At 39.6% G+C, this 15332-nt stretch overlaps 1 protein-coding gene and 1 long non-coding RNA gene across 2 annotated transcripts; one reads left to right on the top strand and one right to left on the bottom strand.

The window, feature by feature from the left end:
- Nucleotides 1-982: 982 nt before the first annotated feature.
- Nucleotides 983-4141, bottom strand: LOC113713862 (uncharacterized). The gene has a single exon (XM_027237673.2). The coding sequence runs from the start codon at nt 4139-4141 to the stop codon at nt 983-985; it is 3159 nt and encodes a 1052-aa protein (XP_027093474.2).
- A 6118-nt stretch (nt 4142-10259) lies between these two features.
- On the top strand, nt 10260-15093 carry LOC140015597 (uncharacterized). Its single transcript, XR_011822238.1, has 2 exons — nt 10260-14737; nt 14821-15093. It is a non-coding gene; the product is annotated as an uncharacterized lncRNA (long non-coding RNA).
- Nucleotides 15094-15332: the final 239 nt, after the last annotated feature.

The following is a 15332-nucleotide window of genomic DNA, read 5'->3' as shown; positions in this document are numbered from 1 at the left end:
TGTTGATCGGCGTAGTGCTTCATACGATTTTGAGTCTTTGCTAAATTTTCCTTGATTTGGGACGTGATTTGTAGCCGTTCCTGTACCAAGTCAGCAGCAGCTGGAATGACAACGTCATGGAAGGGTCCCAAAGGAATTAGCGTCGGCTTGTACCCATATAATGCCTCAAAGGGAGAAAGATGTAAACTGGTATGGAAGTTGGTATTGTACCAATACTCTGCTGTAGATAGCCATACACTCCACCGCGTTGGATGCTCACTACACATACATCTTAGGTACGTTTCCAGGCATTGGTTAACTCTCTCGCTTTGCCCGTCGGACTGCGGATGATAGGCCGAGCTGTAATGGAGTTTAGTTCCCAATAATTTGAACATTTCCTGCCAGAATCCACTTAGAAACACCCTGTCCCGGTCGGATACGGTGACCTCCGGCAACCCATGAAGCTTATACACATTATCAAGGAAGACCATGGCTACCTGTTGAGCTGTATAAGGGTGAGAAAGTCGCATAAAATGGCTGAACTTAGTGAAGCGATCCACCACCACGAATATGGTATCAAATCCCTGCGACACGGGCAACTGTTCGACAAAATCCATGGTTATTTGGGACCATGCATGCTGAGAAACTGGAAGTGGCTGTAGCAGCCCAGGGTAAGGGACATTTTCGTGCTTACTCCGTTGGCATACGTCACAAGATTTCACAAACTGTACGACGTCTCGCTTGATTCCGGGCCAGTGAAATAGTGCTTGCACCCTTTGTAGACACCCTCTCTGACCGGAATGTCCCCCAACTGCAGAATCATGCAACTCCTTGATAAGGTTATCTTTGATCCCTTTAGCAGTCCCTACGTACAACTTGCCTTTGAACTTCAGCAGACCTTTGTCGAATTGATAATCTGAGTTTGAAGAGGGATCCAGCAGTAGTTGGGGAATGAGGTCCTGGACCATAGCATCACCTGCGTAGCTATCTAATAATTCTTGTATCAAGCTGGCTGCACTGACGAAATAGCATTCAAAATTCCAGACTCGGTTGAACACCCCTTACTGTGATCGACTATCCGTCGCCTTGATAATGCGTCCGCCACTCCATTGTCGATGCCTTTCTTATAATGGATCTCGTAGTCCAGGCCTAACAACTTGGTCAGCCATTTGTGTTGCAACGGATGTGTGAGTCGCTGTTCTAACAAGTATTTGAGGGCCTGATGATCCGTTCGGATAATGAAGCGATGACCGACTAGATAATGTTTCCATTTGGTGACCGCCAGCACCAATGCAAAGAGCTCCTTCTCGTATACCGACATACCTAGATTCTGGTTTGCTAGAGCTTTGCTAAGGAATGCTATGGGATGCCCTTGTTGCATCAGGACTGCCCCAATGCCCACTTCACAGGCATCCGTCTCGATGACGAAGGGAAGCTCAAAGTTGGGCATGCTCAGTACGGGGGCAGTCGTCATGGCTTTCTTCAAATCCTCAAAGGCCATCTGAGCTTCAGAATTCCATGTGAATCCGTCCTTTTTCAACAATTGAGTCAATGGCTTACTGATTACCCCATATCCTTTAACGAATCTTCGGTAATACCCTGTTAAACCCAGGAATCCTCTTAATTCTTTTACTGTTTCGGGCGCTGGCCAGGAGAGTATGCACTCTATCTTAGACTTGTCCATGCTTACGCCATTTTCAGATATTACATGTCCCAAATACTCCACGGAAGTCTGGGCAAAGGAGCATTTAGATCTTTTACAGAATAGTTGATTGTTCGCCAAGACCCCAAGGACAATTTGGAGATGTTGCAGGTGCGACTCGAAGGTGGGACTGTAGATTAAGATATCGTCAAAAAATACTAACACAAACTTCCTCATATATGGCTGGAAAATCCGATTCATCAAGGCTTGGAAGGTAGCTGGCGCGTTCGTCAATCCAAACGGCATGACCAAGAATTCGAAGTGACCATGATGCGTTTGGAAGGCAGTTTTGCGTGTATCCATTGCTTTAACTCTCAGCTGGTGGTAACCCGCTCTAAGGTCCAGCTTAGACATGTACTTCATCCCATGCAACTCATTCAAAAGTTCATCTATATTTGGTATGGGAAATCTATCTTTAACTGTCAGCTCATTTAGCTTTCGATAGTCCACACATAATCTCCATGAGTTATCTTTTTTCTTGACCAGCAAAATAGGAGATGCGAAAGGACTACTACTGTGAATAACAATACCACTAGAAAGCATCTCAGCCACTTGCTTCTCAATTTCAGTTTTGTGTGCGTGAGGATACCGGTAAGGTTTTAGTTTGAATGGTTCCGCTCCAGGTTTGAGAGTGATTTGGTGATCCGGCTCTCTCTTCGGGGGCAGACCTGTCGGGGTGGCGAATACTTGTGAGTACTGTTGCAGGACCGCTTCCACCTGCTCAGGAATATCTCTTTGCTGGTGCTCCTGTGATTCAGCTTGCAAGGCTGCACAGTGCCTATGCTTCTCTTGTATAAAAGACCTGAGGTCCTTACCTCTCACCAGCTTCATCACAGGTTGGTTGATAAGCCCTTGTAAGTGCAACAAACTTCCACTACTGCTGAGAGCAATACTGAGACTATGAAAATCAAACGTAATGGGACTGAATTGGTACATCCAATCTACCCCTAAAATAATGTCCCAATTCCCTAAATCCATCACCTTCAAATCAAACTGGAACTGATAATCCTGTATTAGCCACTTGACTCTTGGACAAATTGCCCCACTAGTAATGTCCGTACCATCCGCCAAGGTGACTGTAAAAGGGGTCACCTCCTGATGGGGTAAGTATAAAGACTTAGCAAGGTCGAAGTGGATGAAGCTGTTCGAAGCTCCCGTATCCACCAAGATTTTTACTGGTAGCCCTCCCATGTTACCCAGTAGTATAATAGACTTCCTGTTCATGGCTCCATTCAAGGCGTTCAAAGAAACCTCAGCTAATTCCCCAACTCGTCCAGTGCTAGCGTCTTGTTCCCCTTCGGCGTCCTCAAAATCCGTTTCATCCCCTTCTTCCAAATCCACACAGTTCAAGCTTCCTGGCTTACAGCGATGCCCCGCCCCAAACATCTCACCACACCTGTAACACAGATCATGTTTGCGCCTATACTGTATCTCCTCAGCAGAGATCTTATTGAATTCTCTAGCCACATTTTCTGACTTGTTGGTGTTTGGTGTGATTGCTGGAATACGGTAGGAACTAGGGGACTTCGGATTATTAGGTGGATTTTTGAACAATCCGAATCTGGAGTCCAACACAGTTTTACTAGCACTTCGCGAATGTCTGGCTTGCACTTCTAAGGAACACTCCTGTAATTCCGCTACTTCGAAGGCCTTCGCCAGTGATTGTGGCTTAAACATTTTCACCATTGGTCTAATTTCCTCTTTCAAGCCACTGACAAAACTGGAGACAAAGTAGAGCTCATCTAATTTAGGATTTCTGAGGAGCATGAGAGTTTTAAGCTCCTCGAATTTTTCCTCATATTCCTCTATCGTTCCCTTCTGTTGAAGTTTATTAAATTCCTCTACCACATCACGGGAGCCTTTACCAGAAAATCTTTCGCACATTAAGTCACTAAACTCTGTCCAGGAGAGGTGAGGTCGTTCCAGTTTCACTCCTTGAAACCAATTGTCGGCCTTCCCCTCAAGAAACATTTCTACCATTTCTACTTTTTGGTTATCAGGAATCTGGTAATTCAAGAAATATTTCTGACATTTCCTAAGCCATTCCCTAGGGTTACCAGCGACAAACATAGGCATTTCAAGTTTCGGCAAGATTGGATGGAATTGCTTACTTCGATTCTCTGGTGGCGCACAAGGAGTACCATTCTGGTTTCCTAGCTTCATGTGCGGAGGTGGAGTCGGTAGCAGCGGTTCGGATGTCCTCGAGTCCTGCTCTGCGCAGCCTTTCTCCTTCATCATCACATTCAGCAGGCTGTTGAACTTCAGTTCAATGGAATCAAACCTCTGATTCAAGGTTCCTATTAGCGCTTCCAGCCGCGAGCTCCTCTGCTCGAGTTCCTTCTGAAACTGCAGCTGGCCAGCGGCCTGTACGCCGGCCATCGTTTCCACCAGCTCTTGCAGGCGAACCTCCTGCTTCTTGATCTGCTCTTCCAGCGTGCGGTATTTGGTGCTCTCCGCCATGTCCAGTGTCTTCGCAGCCAAGGATCGGCTGCTCTGATACCAGATGTCAGGCCCCTGGGTTGAAGTTTCGTGAGATGCAGAGAGAGATAGAGAAGAGGGAGAGAGATCGGTGAAGGCAGTTTGGGAGAAATGAGATAATGGGAGAATTAGTTAAGCTAGAAAGAGAAAGTTTAAGATCTGTATTACGTTTCATATCTCCTTTCTGTTTACACTTGCTATTTATAATGGAATTAGCAGTAGCAACAATGGAAGCCTGAGCTAACTGACCAACTAATCCTAACTAACTATCCTTTATTCTAACGGCACCGTTTCAGCCGCAGCTCTAATTTTGCAACTCAATTTAAACGCACAAACCTTCGCATAAAATGACAAAGTCTCCTTGATGTTCCTGACACTGTGATATGAAAGAATGAGATTAATGTTAAGCAGGTTTTGTTCACTAGTTTTACTATCGAATTGCTGATTGATGATAAGGATACAAAGTTGGAGTGGTGGTGTGTGTGCATCTATGCCAGTCCAGATGCTAATATTAGGAAAGAACAATGGAATGTGGTGTTTAGGAGAAAACAGGTTTGAGGGAAGCGTTGGGTAATCATGGGGGACATGAATCATATAGTATCTAAGGGAGAGAAATGGGGTGGTAGGGATTGAGCAGAAAGCAGTTTTAAAAACTCCAGAGACTTCATTAATAACAATGACCTAGTGGATATAGGATATGAGGGGAAATCTTGGACATGATGTAACAGGTAGGATCCAGGGGAAAAATCAGAGAAATGTTAGACAGAGTGCTAGGATCTAGGAGCTAGTGCAATAGTTACAGGTATGCTAGATGCAGTCATTTGGAGAAAGAAGCCTCTGACCACTATATGCTACTTTTGGACACAAAATCAGATAGGAAGAGATGAAAAAAGAGATTTGTGTTTGACAAGAACTAGCTCCAGTACAAGAAGGTGGGGAATTTAGTAAAATCTGCATGGAGTACAACTTGCAAAGAGTGTAGATTCTTCAGGATACAGAATAAATTCAAACAATGCAGAGTGACCTTATTAAGATGGAACAAGCAAAAATGGAGTAATTTTGGAAGAATCATTACTCAAATAAAAAAAGATATTAAGGACATAAGGGACAGCAATGTGGGCAGGAATAGAGCTAAATTGGCAGCTTTGAAGAAGGAATTGGTAGAAGCCTATAAGAAGGAGGAGATATATTTGAGTCAAAAGGCAAGACAGAAATGATTGGAGGAAGGAGACAAGAATACCAACTACTTTCATGCATGCGTGGTTGGGAGAAGAAAGAGCAATAGGATTGGTCTCATACAAAAGAGGGATGGGGACTGGTGTAAAGATGTGGAGGAAACTGGAGTTGCGATAATCCAATACGTCAAAGACATTTTTATTTCTGAAGAACCTCAGGGAATAGATGATATATTAAATGAGATCTCACAGTCCATAACCAGTGTGAAGAACAAGCAGCTTACCTCACCAGTGACTGAGCAGGAGGTTCATAGACCTATATTTTCTATGCATCCAAGCAAGTCACCTGGACCAGATGGTATAACTCATATCTTTTTCCAAAAATTTTGGTCTGTTATTAAAATGGATCTGATCAATGCTATTCAAAGTTTTTTTCACTCTGGCAACCTATTAAGAGCTGTCAATGAGACTTTAATCTGCCTGATTCCCAAAGTTTATTCCCCTGTTAATGTTATGCAATTCAGGCCTATAAGTCTGTGTAACGTCCTATACAAAGTCATATCTAAAATCCTGGTTAATAGGTTAAAAACAGTTATTCATTGTTGCATCAATCCCAATCACTCTGCTTTTGTTCCAGGCAAATAAATTTTGGATAATATTCTTATTGCTCATGAATGCATTCATTTCCTTAATAACAAAAGATCTGGTAAAGAGGGATACGTGGCTATCAAATTAGATATGTCCAAAGCATATGACAGGATAGAGTGGACCTTCCTAGAAAAGCTTATATTGAAAATGAGGTTTTGTCAGCAGTGGGTGGGATGGATTATGGAATGTGTATCTAGTGTTTCCTATTTAATGAATATTAATGGGGAGAAGAAGAGCTTTATCAGACCAACTAGGAGACTAAGACAGGGAGATCCTTTGTCTCCCTTCATATTTCTAATTTGTGCAGAAGGCTTCTCAACACTGCTTAATCAGGCAGTAAGACAAGAAAAATTGACAGACCTTTAAATATCTTATGGTGGTCCTAGATTGTCTCATCTCTTTTTTGTAGATGACTCACTAATCTTTTGTAAGGCAAAGGAAAAGGAGGCAAGATAGCTGATGGAGGTGATAAGGAAGTACGGTGATGCTACAAGATAGCTAATCAACACTGAGAAATCCTCAGTCTTCTTCAGCAAGAATGTTCAAAAAGTGGAGAAATTGAAAGTGCTGGAGAAATTGGAAGGGATGAAGGCAGTAAAACAAAACAAGTACCTGAGTTTACCATTGGTGATTGGAAGGTCAAAAACACAGGTATGTGATTTTGTGAAGGAAAAGGTGCATAGTAGAATATTAGGATGGAGAGAAAAGATGTTAAATATGGCGGGGAAAGAAGTGTTGCTGAAGTCTGTGGTCATGTCTCTCCCTGCATATGTTATGTCATGCTACAAACTCCCAAAGGAGGTATGTAAAGGTATTGGAAGAGATATGGCTAAGTTCTAGGGGGGAAGCAATGGAGAGAAAAAGAAGATGCACTGGATAGGGTGGGAGAAGCTGTCTAAAGTAAAACAGAGTGGGGGCCTAGGCTTTAGAGATTTAGAAAGCTTTAACCAGGCTTTTCTGGCTAAGCAGCTATGGAGGATACTCACAAGGCCAAATTTATTGGTGAGTAAGATCCTTAAAGCCAGATATTTCAAGGGCACTTTAGTTTAGAAAATGAAAAGGAGGAGCATTTATTCTTGGTACTGGAGAAGCATATTGAGTGCGAAGACTTTATTGGAGAAAGGGGTCAGAAAAAAGGTGGGGGATGGAAAAACAATAGATATTTGAGAAGACAGATGGATTCCAGGAGCGGCAGGAGGGAAGGTGAGCACACAGAGGGACCCAGAACTAGGACTATGTAAAGTTAGTGAACTGATAAAACATGGCAGTTGAAATGAGGAGCTACTGCAAAAAGCATTCGCTAAGGAGGATTGGGAGAGAATTATGAAGATCCCTCTAAGTCTTCAGGACAAAGGACAGGCTATTCGAGGCATATTCTGCTTCTGGGGAATACACAATTAAGTCTGGATATAGAGCTACAAAGGGAAGCATGGCATGGAGGAATAAGAAGGGGAGTAATGAGGAATTAGGAAGTAGGAATGAGGTTAATGCTAAAGGATGGAAAGTACTATGGAATCTAAAGATGAAGCAAAAGCTGAAACATTTTATCTGGAAATGTATGAAGGATATCCTACCAGTCAATGAAGGAATCAAGGCTAGAAGCAGGAAAGGCAATCCATTATGTAAATGCTATGGTGTATACTCAGAATCAATAGAACATATGTTGTTTCTATGTAGTCATACAGAGGCAATTTGGAGGGTAGCACCAATACAATGGGATGGATTGGAAAACCTGAAAGGAAAATTTTGACTTTGATGGTCTGAGTTGGTGGAAGCAACTGCCTGGGAGAAAGGGGAAGAGCACATTACATTCATAGTCAACTTGTTATGGCAAATATGGAAGGCTAGGAATGAGATAAACTTCAATGGGAAGGGGAGAGAACCACTGGCAGTAGTAAATAGAGCACTGACAGATTGGATAGAATTCCAGAAAATGCAAGAAAAAGAAAATGAGGAAGAGGTGGAGTCACAACAAAAGGATATGAGACTAGGAAGATGGCAAGCTCCTGACAAATGATGGATTAAGCTGAATACAGATGCAGCACTGAACCAACAGACAAATAAAGCAGGAGGAATTATTGCAAGAGATTGGAAGGGAAAGCTGGTTGCTACATGGGCATGTCCTTATTTCAAATGCACTGAACCAAAACTTGAGGAAGCTCTGGCAATCAGAACAGGAATGGTTAAAGCTGTATTGGAAGGATAGGAGAGAATCATCATAGAATCCGACTGCAAGGCTATAATAGACAAGATAGAAAAGGATTTGGGGGATGTGGTTATCTCCACAGTTCTGCAGGATATAAAGCTGCTAAAATATAATTTTGAGGAATGTTGTTTCTCCTTTGTTAAAAGGGAGACCAACTTTGTTAGTCATTGCTTAGCAAGACTTGCTCTAAACTTAAGAGTAGTTGCTGATTGGAAAGTTAATTTTCCAGTTTGGTTGCTTGAGAGTGCTCAAGCAAATGTAGAGGAGCAGTTGCTCCAGTGCATGTAATCTGTTTGCTTGTCAATGAAATGTTGCCATTTTAGACAAGAAAAACCTCAATTGACCAAAACTTGAATTAATTATGGTGAGATTGAGGAAATTCTAATTAATAATCGACGAGCAAATAAAGTTTGATTTATTTCCAATGCGTGGCATTGGATATCTTTTTATCCAGAGGAAATGTTGCCACAAAAAGTATTAATACAATATTTTTTTAGTAGTTCATTCAAATTTTAGTACTACTAATGAATTCCAAGGTCGTGGTTTTCTCTTCTTTGAAATAGCCAAGAGTTGAGATTGTTTAAGGATAAAATTTGCATGCTCAAAAATGAAAATGAAAATTAAAATTACACGTAGTTCTAAGCATAAGAAATATAAGGGGAATTTGTAGTACCATCATCGTACCACAAGCACACAAATGGCTTTGATACATTTATTTAACATAACATATTATTATTAGTTTGTACAAAAAGACACCATGATAAATATAATAATATAAGCACAACATTTCCTCATTCCCTCATTCCTTTCATTTTCTCTTCTTTTCTTTCCACTTGAAAATTTCAGTTCTTTGCTGTTGTCTTCAATTCCAAACCTCAGCTCCTGAACTTAATCGAATTTAGAACTTCCCTTCTTTTTATCTCTTTTTAGTTGATGTTCACTATTCAGCACATCTCATTTCCTTTCCTATCCTCTTCAACCCATCCCTCAGCTCCCAAACTTTAATAGAATTAAGCTAGAACTCCTTTTCTTTTCCTTTCTTTTCAGTTCGTGTTCACTGTTCAGCACATTTCATCTCTTCTCCCATCATCTTCAACCTCACCCCACAATAAAATTGAGACCTTCTTTGTTCATTATGCATTGCTTAACCTCAGAAACTCCTCTCTTCCTCCTTCTTTTCATTCCGACTCCATGTGAAAAGCCAATCCATCGCGACCACACCATAGTAGTAACGATTTGTTGGATGCCTATGCCCAAATATGATATGAATTTCTCCAATTTTCACCTTTACTACATTGGAGCTGACGGAAATCTGGATCCTGCGTTTTTAAACTAACGAAGAATCTCTATACTCTGCTAATTTTTTAATCTTAAAAATATATGATGGTTCTATTGATTGAAAATGATAGAGAAGATGCTAGTAGCGGCCCAACTAGGTAACAGCTCTATATTTTGATGCGTATTTCTCTAATTTATTTATTGTTATGGCCGGTTTTCATCCATTGGGCACACTCCAATTTCCTTTTTATTTCTTTTTCTTTCTAAAGCTCCATTTTTTCCTTCAAAATACATCAACCAAATGCGAAAGGTTTCAATTCAAAAGCTTCAAAATTGCCATCAACCAAAGAGTGGGTGTAGACACCAAATTTTTAATTTAGTTTTATTTACTATTATTTTTTATTTTCATTGATTAAATGTTAATTATTATTCATTTTTAGTCTCTTAGTTTTTATTTTTAAGACATTTTAGCATTAAATTTCAGAAAAAGAAAATTTCCACAAAAAAGTTGTTTTAATCATTTTGGCTTCAATTTGAAAAATAATTTTGTTTGTTAACTTAAATTAATTTTTGAAGGAAAAATATAACAAAAATGTGTGAATAGGTGTAAACTTGCATGTGGGACAAGTGTCCCTTTGTGTCTTTGACAACACAACACCTAGAAGGTGAGGTGTTGGGACACTTGGTTGGTTTAGAAAATTTTGAGGGAACAAAAATCAAAAAGAAAATAAAAAAAGATTGAGGGCTTTGGGTGGCTAGGTTTTTTGAGAGGGGAGTGAGGACCGAACAAAAAACAGACAACGGGAGAAAAGAGGAATTAAGGAAAAAAGGCAGAAAAAAACTAAGAGAAAAAAGGGAGGAATTGAAGAGGGCTTCGTGGGAGGAAAAAAAAGAGAACAAGAAACGGAGGAAAAGAGGGGCGGCAGAACAAGGGACAAAAAAAAAATAGAGGAAAACTAAGAGAGTGGATGAGAGAAACTGAAGAGCTTCGGCAAAAAAAGAAAGGTTGGGGGGTGGCGGCTGGATAAAGGAGACTAGGAGAGATTGAGAGAAAAAACAGAGAGCTTCGTTTGGGGGGCTAGAGAAAAGAAAACAGAGAACCAGAAAACAGAAAAAGGAGCTTGGTAGAGGGCTTTCAAGAGAGGAAAATTGAAAAAATCAGAAATAAAAGAAGAAAGAAAAGAAAACTAAGCGAGAGAGAGAGCTGGGAGTGGGGAGTTTCGGGCAAAAAACAAGGAAACCAACAAGAGAAAAAGGGGAGATCTTCGGCTGGGTAAAGAAACTAGAGAGGAAAAAGATTGTTTCGGCCAAGTGAAAAAAAGAACGATTAGGTTTTGCCGCTGAAAAAAAAAAAGCAAGAGCCGAGGAGGAAACTAGGAAAAGAAAAAAGAAGAGCTTCGGGGAAGGTTGAGTAACAAGAGAGGGAGGAGATTGAGAGAAGGTGGAGGCTACCAAGGAAAAGAAAGGGAGAGGGGCTGTGGAAGGAAGAAACCGGAGGAGAAAGGCTGTGGAAAAAAAACAAAAAAAAGCAAAGGATTAGAGAAAGAAAGGATGGCGGCGGACAAAGAGACTTGCGGCTGAGAAAGAACCGGAATCGCCGCTGCCCATAGCCGCCACCACCTCGTCGAACCCACTATCATCACTGGCGAAATTTCACCAAGCAAACGCTGTAAGCGGTCTTCCCTCCTTGAATTTCAGTTTTTCATTTTAGTACAAACATTGAAAAATCTCAAAGCATGTCTGTTGTGCACTTGTTCGGTGCCAATTTCAAGTTGATTGCTCACGATTTTAGCTTGTATGCGCCTTATGTGTTGAATTGGACTGAAATCTCATGTCTCTGACAAATTGTGGGACTGATTATAACATCAATTGAACAAAGATTTGCTGAAATTTTTTATGCCCATTCATTGTTTGATAAAATGCCCCATTGAGAGTTCGGCTTGGAGGACGAAGTGATTTCTGTTTTGCATACATTCGAACAGTTCAAACGAGAGTTGAGGAAAATTTTGATGTGTTTTACTTTTTGCGCTTTCCCTGTTTTTCTTACCCCTTCTCTGGTATGAGTCCGAGTCATATCTTGACATTGTATGAGAGAGAGAGTGTGTGAGTTTCATTGTCTGTTGGGAATGGTTAGAGTAGAAACCGAATTTCTGTTGTTTGCCATCTGCGAAGAAGAACAAAATGACAGTATGATGTTTGAGCCCGTCTAGAGAAGATGATCACTTGTCCAAAATTGCAATTTCAGTCCCTCTATTTTCTTTTTATTTTGTGATTTGGTCTCGGATTGTCTGAGCTTCATAATTTGACTCCAAAACCTTCATAATTTCCCCGATTAAGTCCTTTTTACCCCTCAAGTTTCCCCTGTTCTGATGTGGTCCAAAAACAACAATTGTAAAAGATGAACTTATTTTGTCATTTATGGGTTTTAATCATCTTTTCTATATTTTAAGTAGTTTTTTTTTTGGATTAATTCTAGTTTTAGATCATAATTGTGGCTTAATAATTTTAGATTGATTTGCTAATCTTGTTGGGTTTAGTATTATGGTTTAGGTTGTGGGTAATAAAATTTGTTTGGGTTTATAAAAGTGGGTTTAATTTATTTTGTTTTGTTTGGGTTTCTAATTTGGATTTGGGAGGTAAAAACCCACTCCTTTGGTTGGGTTTGTTTTGTTGGAAAGTGAAGGCAAGCCCGTCTGTTTCCTTGGGTCTCGATTGGGCATGGGGGGGGGTTCGGCCCAAATAAATAAATAAAATGGCCCAACGGCCTGTTTGACTAAGAATCTGGTAACTGAATTTGCAAATCAGTCTCTAGACTTTTCCTTAATTTCACTATGACCCTAAATACTTTTAATTGCTTTCAATTAGGTCTTTAATTTAATTACAAATAGGTCCCTAAACTTTATTTTTCTTTACTTTTTGACCCTAATCTTTGTGATAATTGTAATTGGACCCTCTAAACTTTGTTAATGTTTGCAATTAGGTCCTTACTTGTTTTAATTTGTTGAATGTGGGTCGTTTACTTTTATTTGAATAATTTGCTTGATTCAATTTCGTGTTTATTTTCATTCCATGTAATTATATGTTAATTAAAGTGATGTCTTGACCTTTTCTTTGTTTTATGGAGGGCAAATAAGTAATTTCACTTCATTAGAGCCCCCAACTTCAGGGAGGTACACTTTATCCCCTATTTTAAATTTATTTGACTTTACGTGTTTAATTGCACGCCATCTTGAATTTTTTATTTCATTTATTTATTTATTCGTTTTATTGGCTTTAGTTTTGTATATTTATTTTAGTTCAATTTTGATCATTTGAAAGGCATTTAAATGCCAAGTTGTAATAGTTAAGTTTATTTTATTTCATTTTATTTCACACTCCCCTTTTTTATTGTAGTAGGGCCCCCCTAATGTAATAGTTAGGGCTTGTTTGCCTTGTATGATTTGCATGCTTATGTGCTATGTGTTACCGCTTCCCTAGGGTTCTGCATCTAGATAAGCATGCTTATGTGCTACGTGCTATGTGAAATTAGGTACTTTGCATGTCTATTTGTTTTTATCATTATATTTGATTATATGGATGGAATACACGTGACCATGGCTAGTCCAATGCTAGTCATAGTCTCCCCCTCGAGCTCTTACAATGTTCAATGTTTGTAAGAGAACGTCAGTTAAGAGCTAGTCCAATGCTAGATCCAATAGGGCCGTCCCCTTGCTAGTACATACTCGCATGCCTTCACTACATTTCATACATTTTTTTTAGCATTTTTACATTTTTGCATGAACCCCTAACCTTTCCCTTACACATTTAGGACTTTGCATCTCATTCTAGTTATTAGGGTCATCTGCTTGATTAGGTTAGGGAGTCACCCTTCTGGTAAGGGAAACGGACGAGTATGGCTACACATAGCCTTAGCACGCTCGTTTTCTTTCTAACCAAAAGGCAAATCAAAAGTCACGATTTAGGGTCTCCCCGTACCCGTCTTACTTGCATTCCTCTAGGACTCATGCATTTCTAAGGCACATTACCATTTGCACACTTCCACTTTACACTATCATTTTTTCTTCATTCTCACTTCGCACCCTACCACTTTACAAATTCTCACTTTGCACACTATCACTTTACCCACTATCACTTTGCACTTTCACTTCATATATTATCACTTTGCTCATTTTACTTTACACTCTCTCACATCTGCACATTTACACTTTACATACTCATTAGCACACCTGCACTTTACACTCCTCCTCAGTTGTACACGTGCACTTTTACATACTCATTTGCACCCTTGCATTTTACACACCCATTTGCACACTTGCACTTTGCACATTTGTACCTGGCACATATTTTTACACTCAAAGACATTTTCTCACACTCATTTTTTCCTCATTATTACTCGAGCATTCATTTGCATTTATTCGTGACCTCTTTGAGGGTTCACCATTGGCTATCACAACTCATGTGATTAGGACCAATCGAGCCTCTAAAGAGACATTTTGCCCCCTTTCAAACCATTCATTAGATTTAGGTTTAAATTCATGTTAGACACATCCAAAATGCAATACATTTTTTGGGTAAAAAATTAGGAAAATTGTCACTAAATCACGCAACTAGTTTGGGTTAGGATAAAAGGGTGCCTTAGACTTTGTTTTTGCCTTCCCTTTTATCAACCGCGACCCCCGAACTCGTCTCTTTGATTTTCGTAGACTATGAGTCATTTAAAAAGGTTTTTACTACATTTTTTTCAAAAACTACTTTTTGGGTGACTTGGTACATCCCAACTCAATACCAAATGGCGACTCCTACTTTTCTGTTTAAAAAACCTTTTTAGATTACCATTTTTGGCCAAACCATCGCATTTAAAAGTCCCATGGCTTTACCCTTTGTTTCTCACATTCACACACTTCACATATTTCATTCACACTACACATTATGACTTCAAACAACATTTTTCACTTTTTCTAAAAAACGGGGTGCGACAGTGGGCAAACCGGATTCATCGGCCAAGTTTGTTTAATACTTTTCCTAGTTTATTTGGACTTCTCGTGGAATTTGATTTAATTAAACAATGTGTGCTTTTTATCTTACAAAGGCATATATAGTGCTGTGTATGATTATCCAGACCGGGTTGGCTGTAAGGCCTATGGTTCTGATGGTTGGGCCCAATACAATTATATTAGGAACTGCTTGCATATAAATGATGATGAAAACATCGGAGAATCCATTTTGCAGCAATCTTTCCACGGCCTTCCAGCGTTGTCAGACAGTAAACTGGTTCGTATAAATTTCCTTTTGGTGTACGCTTTCGGGTGTAAAATTTTGCTTTATACTAATAATTTGTTTTTTTTTTGAAACAGAGGAAGTCAATTGAAGAAGTATCCCGCGACCTATGGAGATGTTTGACGGATACCTGTGTCCCGTATTTGACTATTTTCGTGGCTCTCAGCATTTAGATATTTCTTGGCTAGCGCACTGATATTTGTCTTACTTTTACCCATGACTAGTTTTACCACCCAGTTTTAGATACGTCAGGGTCTAATCATAGAATATTCATAAACACATGACTATGTAGCGGTACACAAACCAGTTACGAATTACCTTTTTTCTTTATTGACAAGTTGTTCATTCAATTCTTTTTTCTTTTTCCTTCTCAACATCTATTTTAAAATGATCTTTAATCTTTTCATTTCTTTTATAATATTTGTCTTTGTTTGTTAGCTTTAATTTGTATGATACTTTGCTTTCAAGTAATCTATGTTACATGACAACATGATTGGCCACCAACAATGCATATGCTTCGAAGGATAGAATTTGTTTAGTGGCTCTCGTAAGAGACAAATAATTTGAAACAAATTGATGTATCACAAAC

The sequence above is a fragment of the Coffea arabica genome, chromosome 10c (assembly GCF_036785885.1).
Source record: "Coffea arabica cultivar ET-39 chromosome 10c, Coffea Arabica ET-39 HiFi, whole genome shotgun sequence".
NCBI classification, from domain to species: Eukaryota; Viridiplantae; Streptophyta; class Magnoliopsida; order Gentianales; family Rubiaceae; genus Coffea; species Coffea arabica.
The sequence above is the reverse complement of the archived record's forward strand: the minus strand, read 5'-3'. Positions and strand labels throughout refer to the sequence as shown.

Excerpts from the sequence above, each read along its gene's own strand:
- LOC113713862 (XM_027237673.2), bottom strand. The coding sequence starts at position 4,141 with ATGGCGGAGAGCACCAAATACCGCACGCTGGAAGAGCAGATCAAGAAG.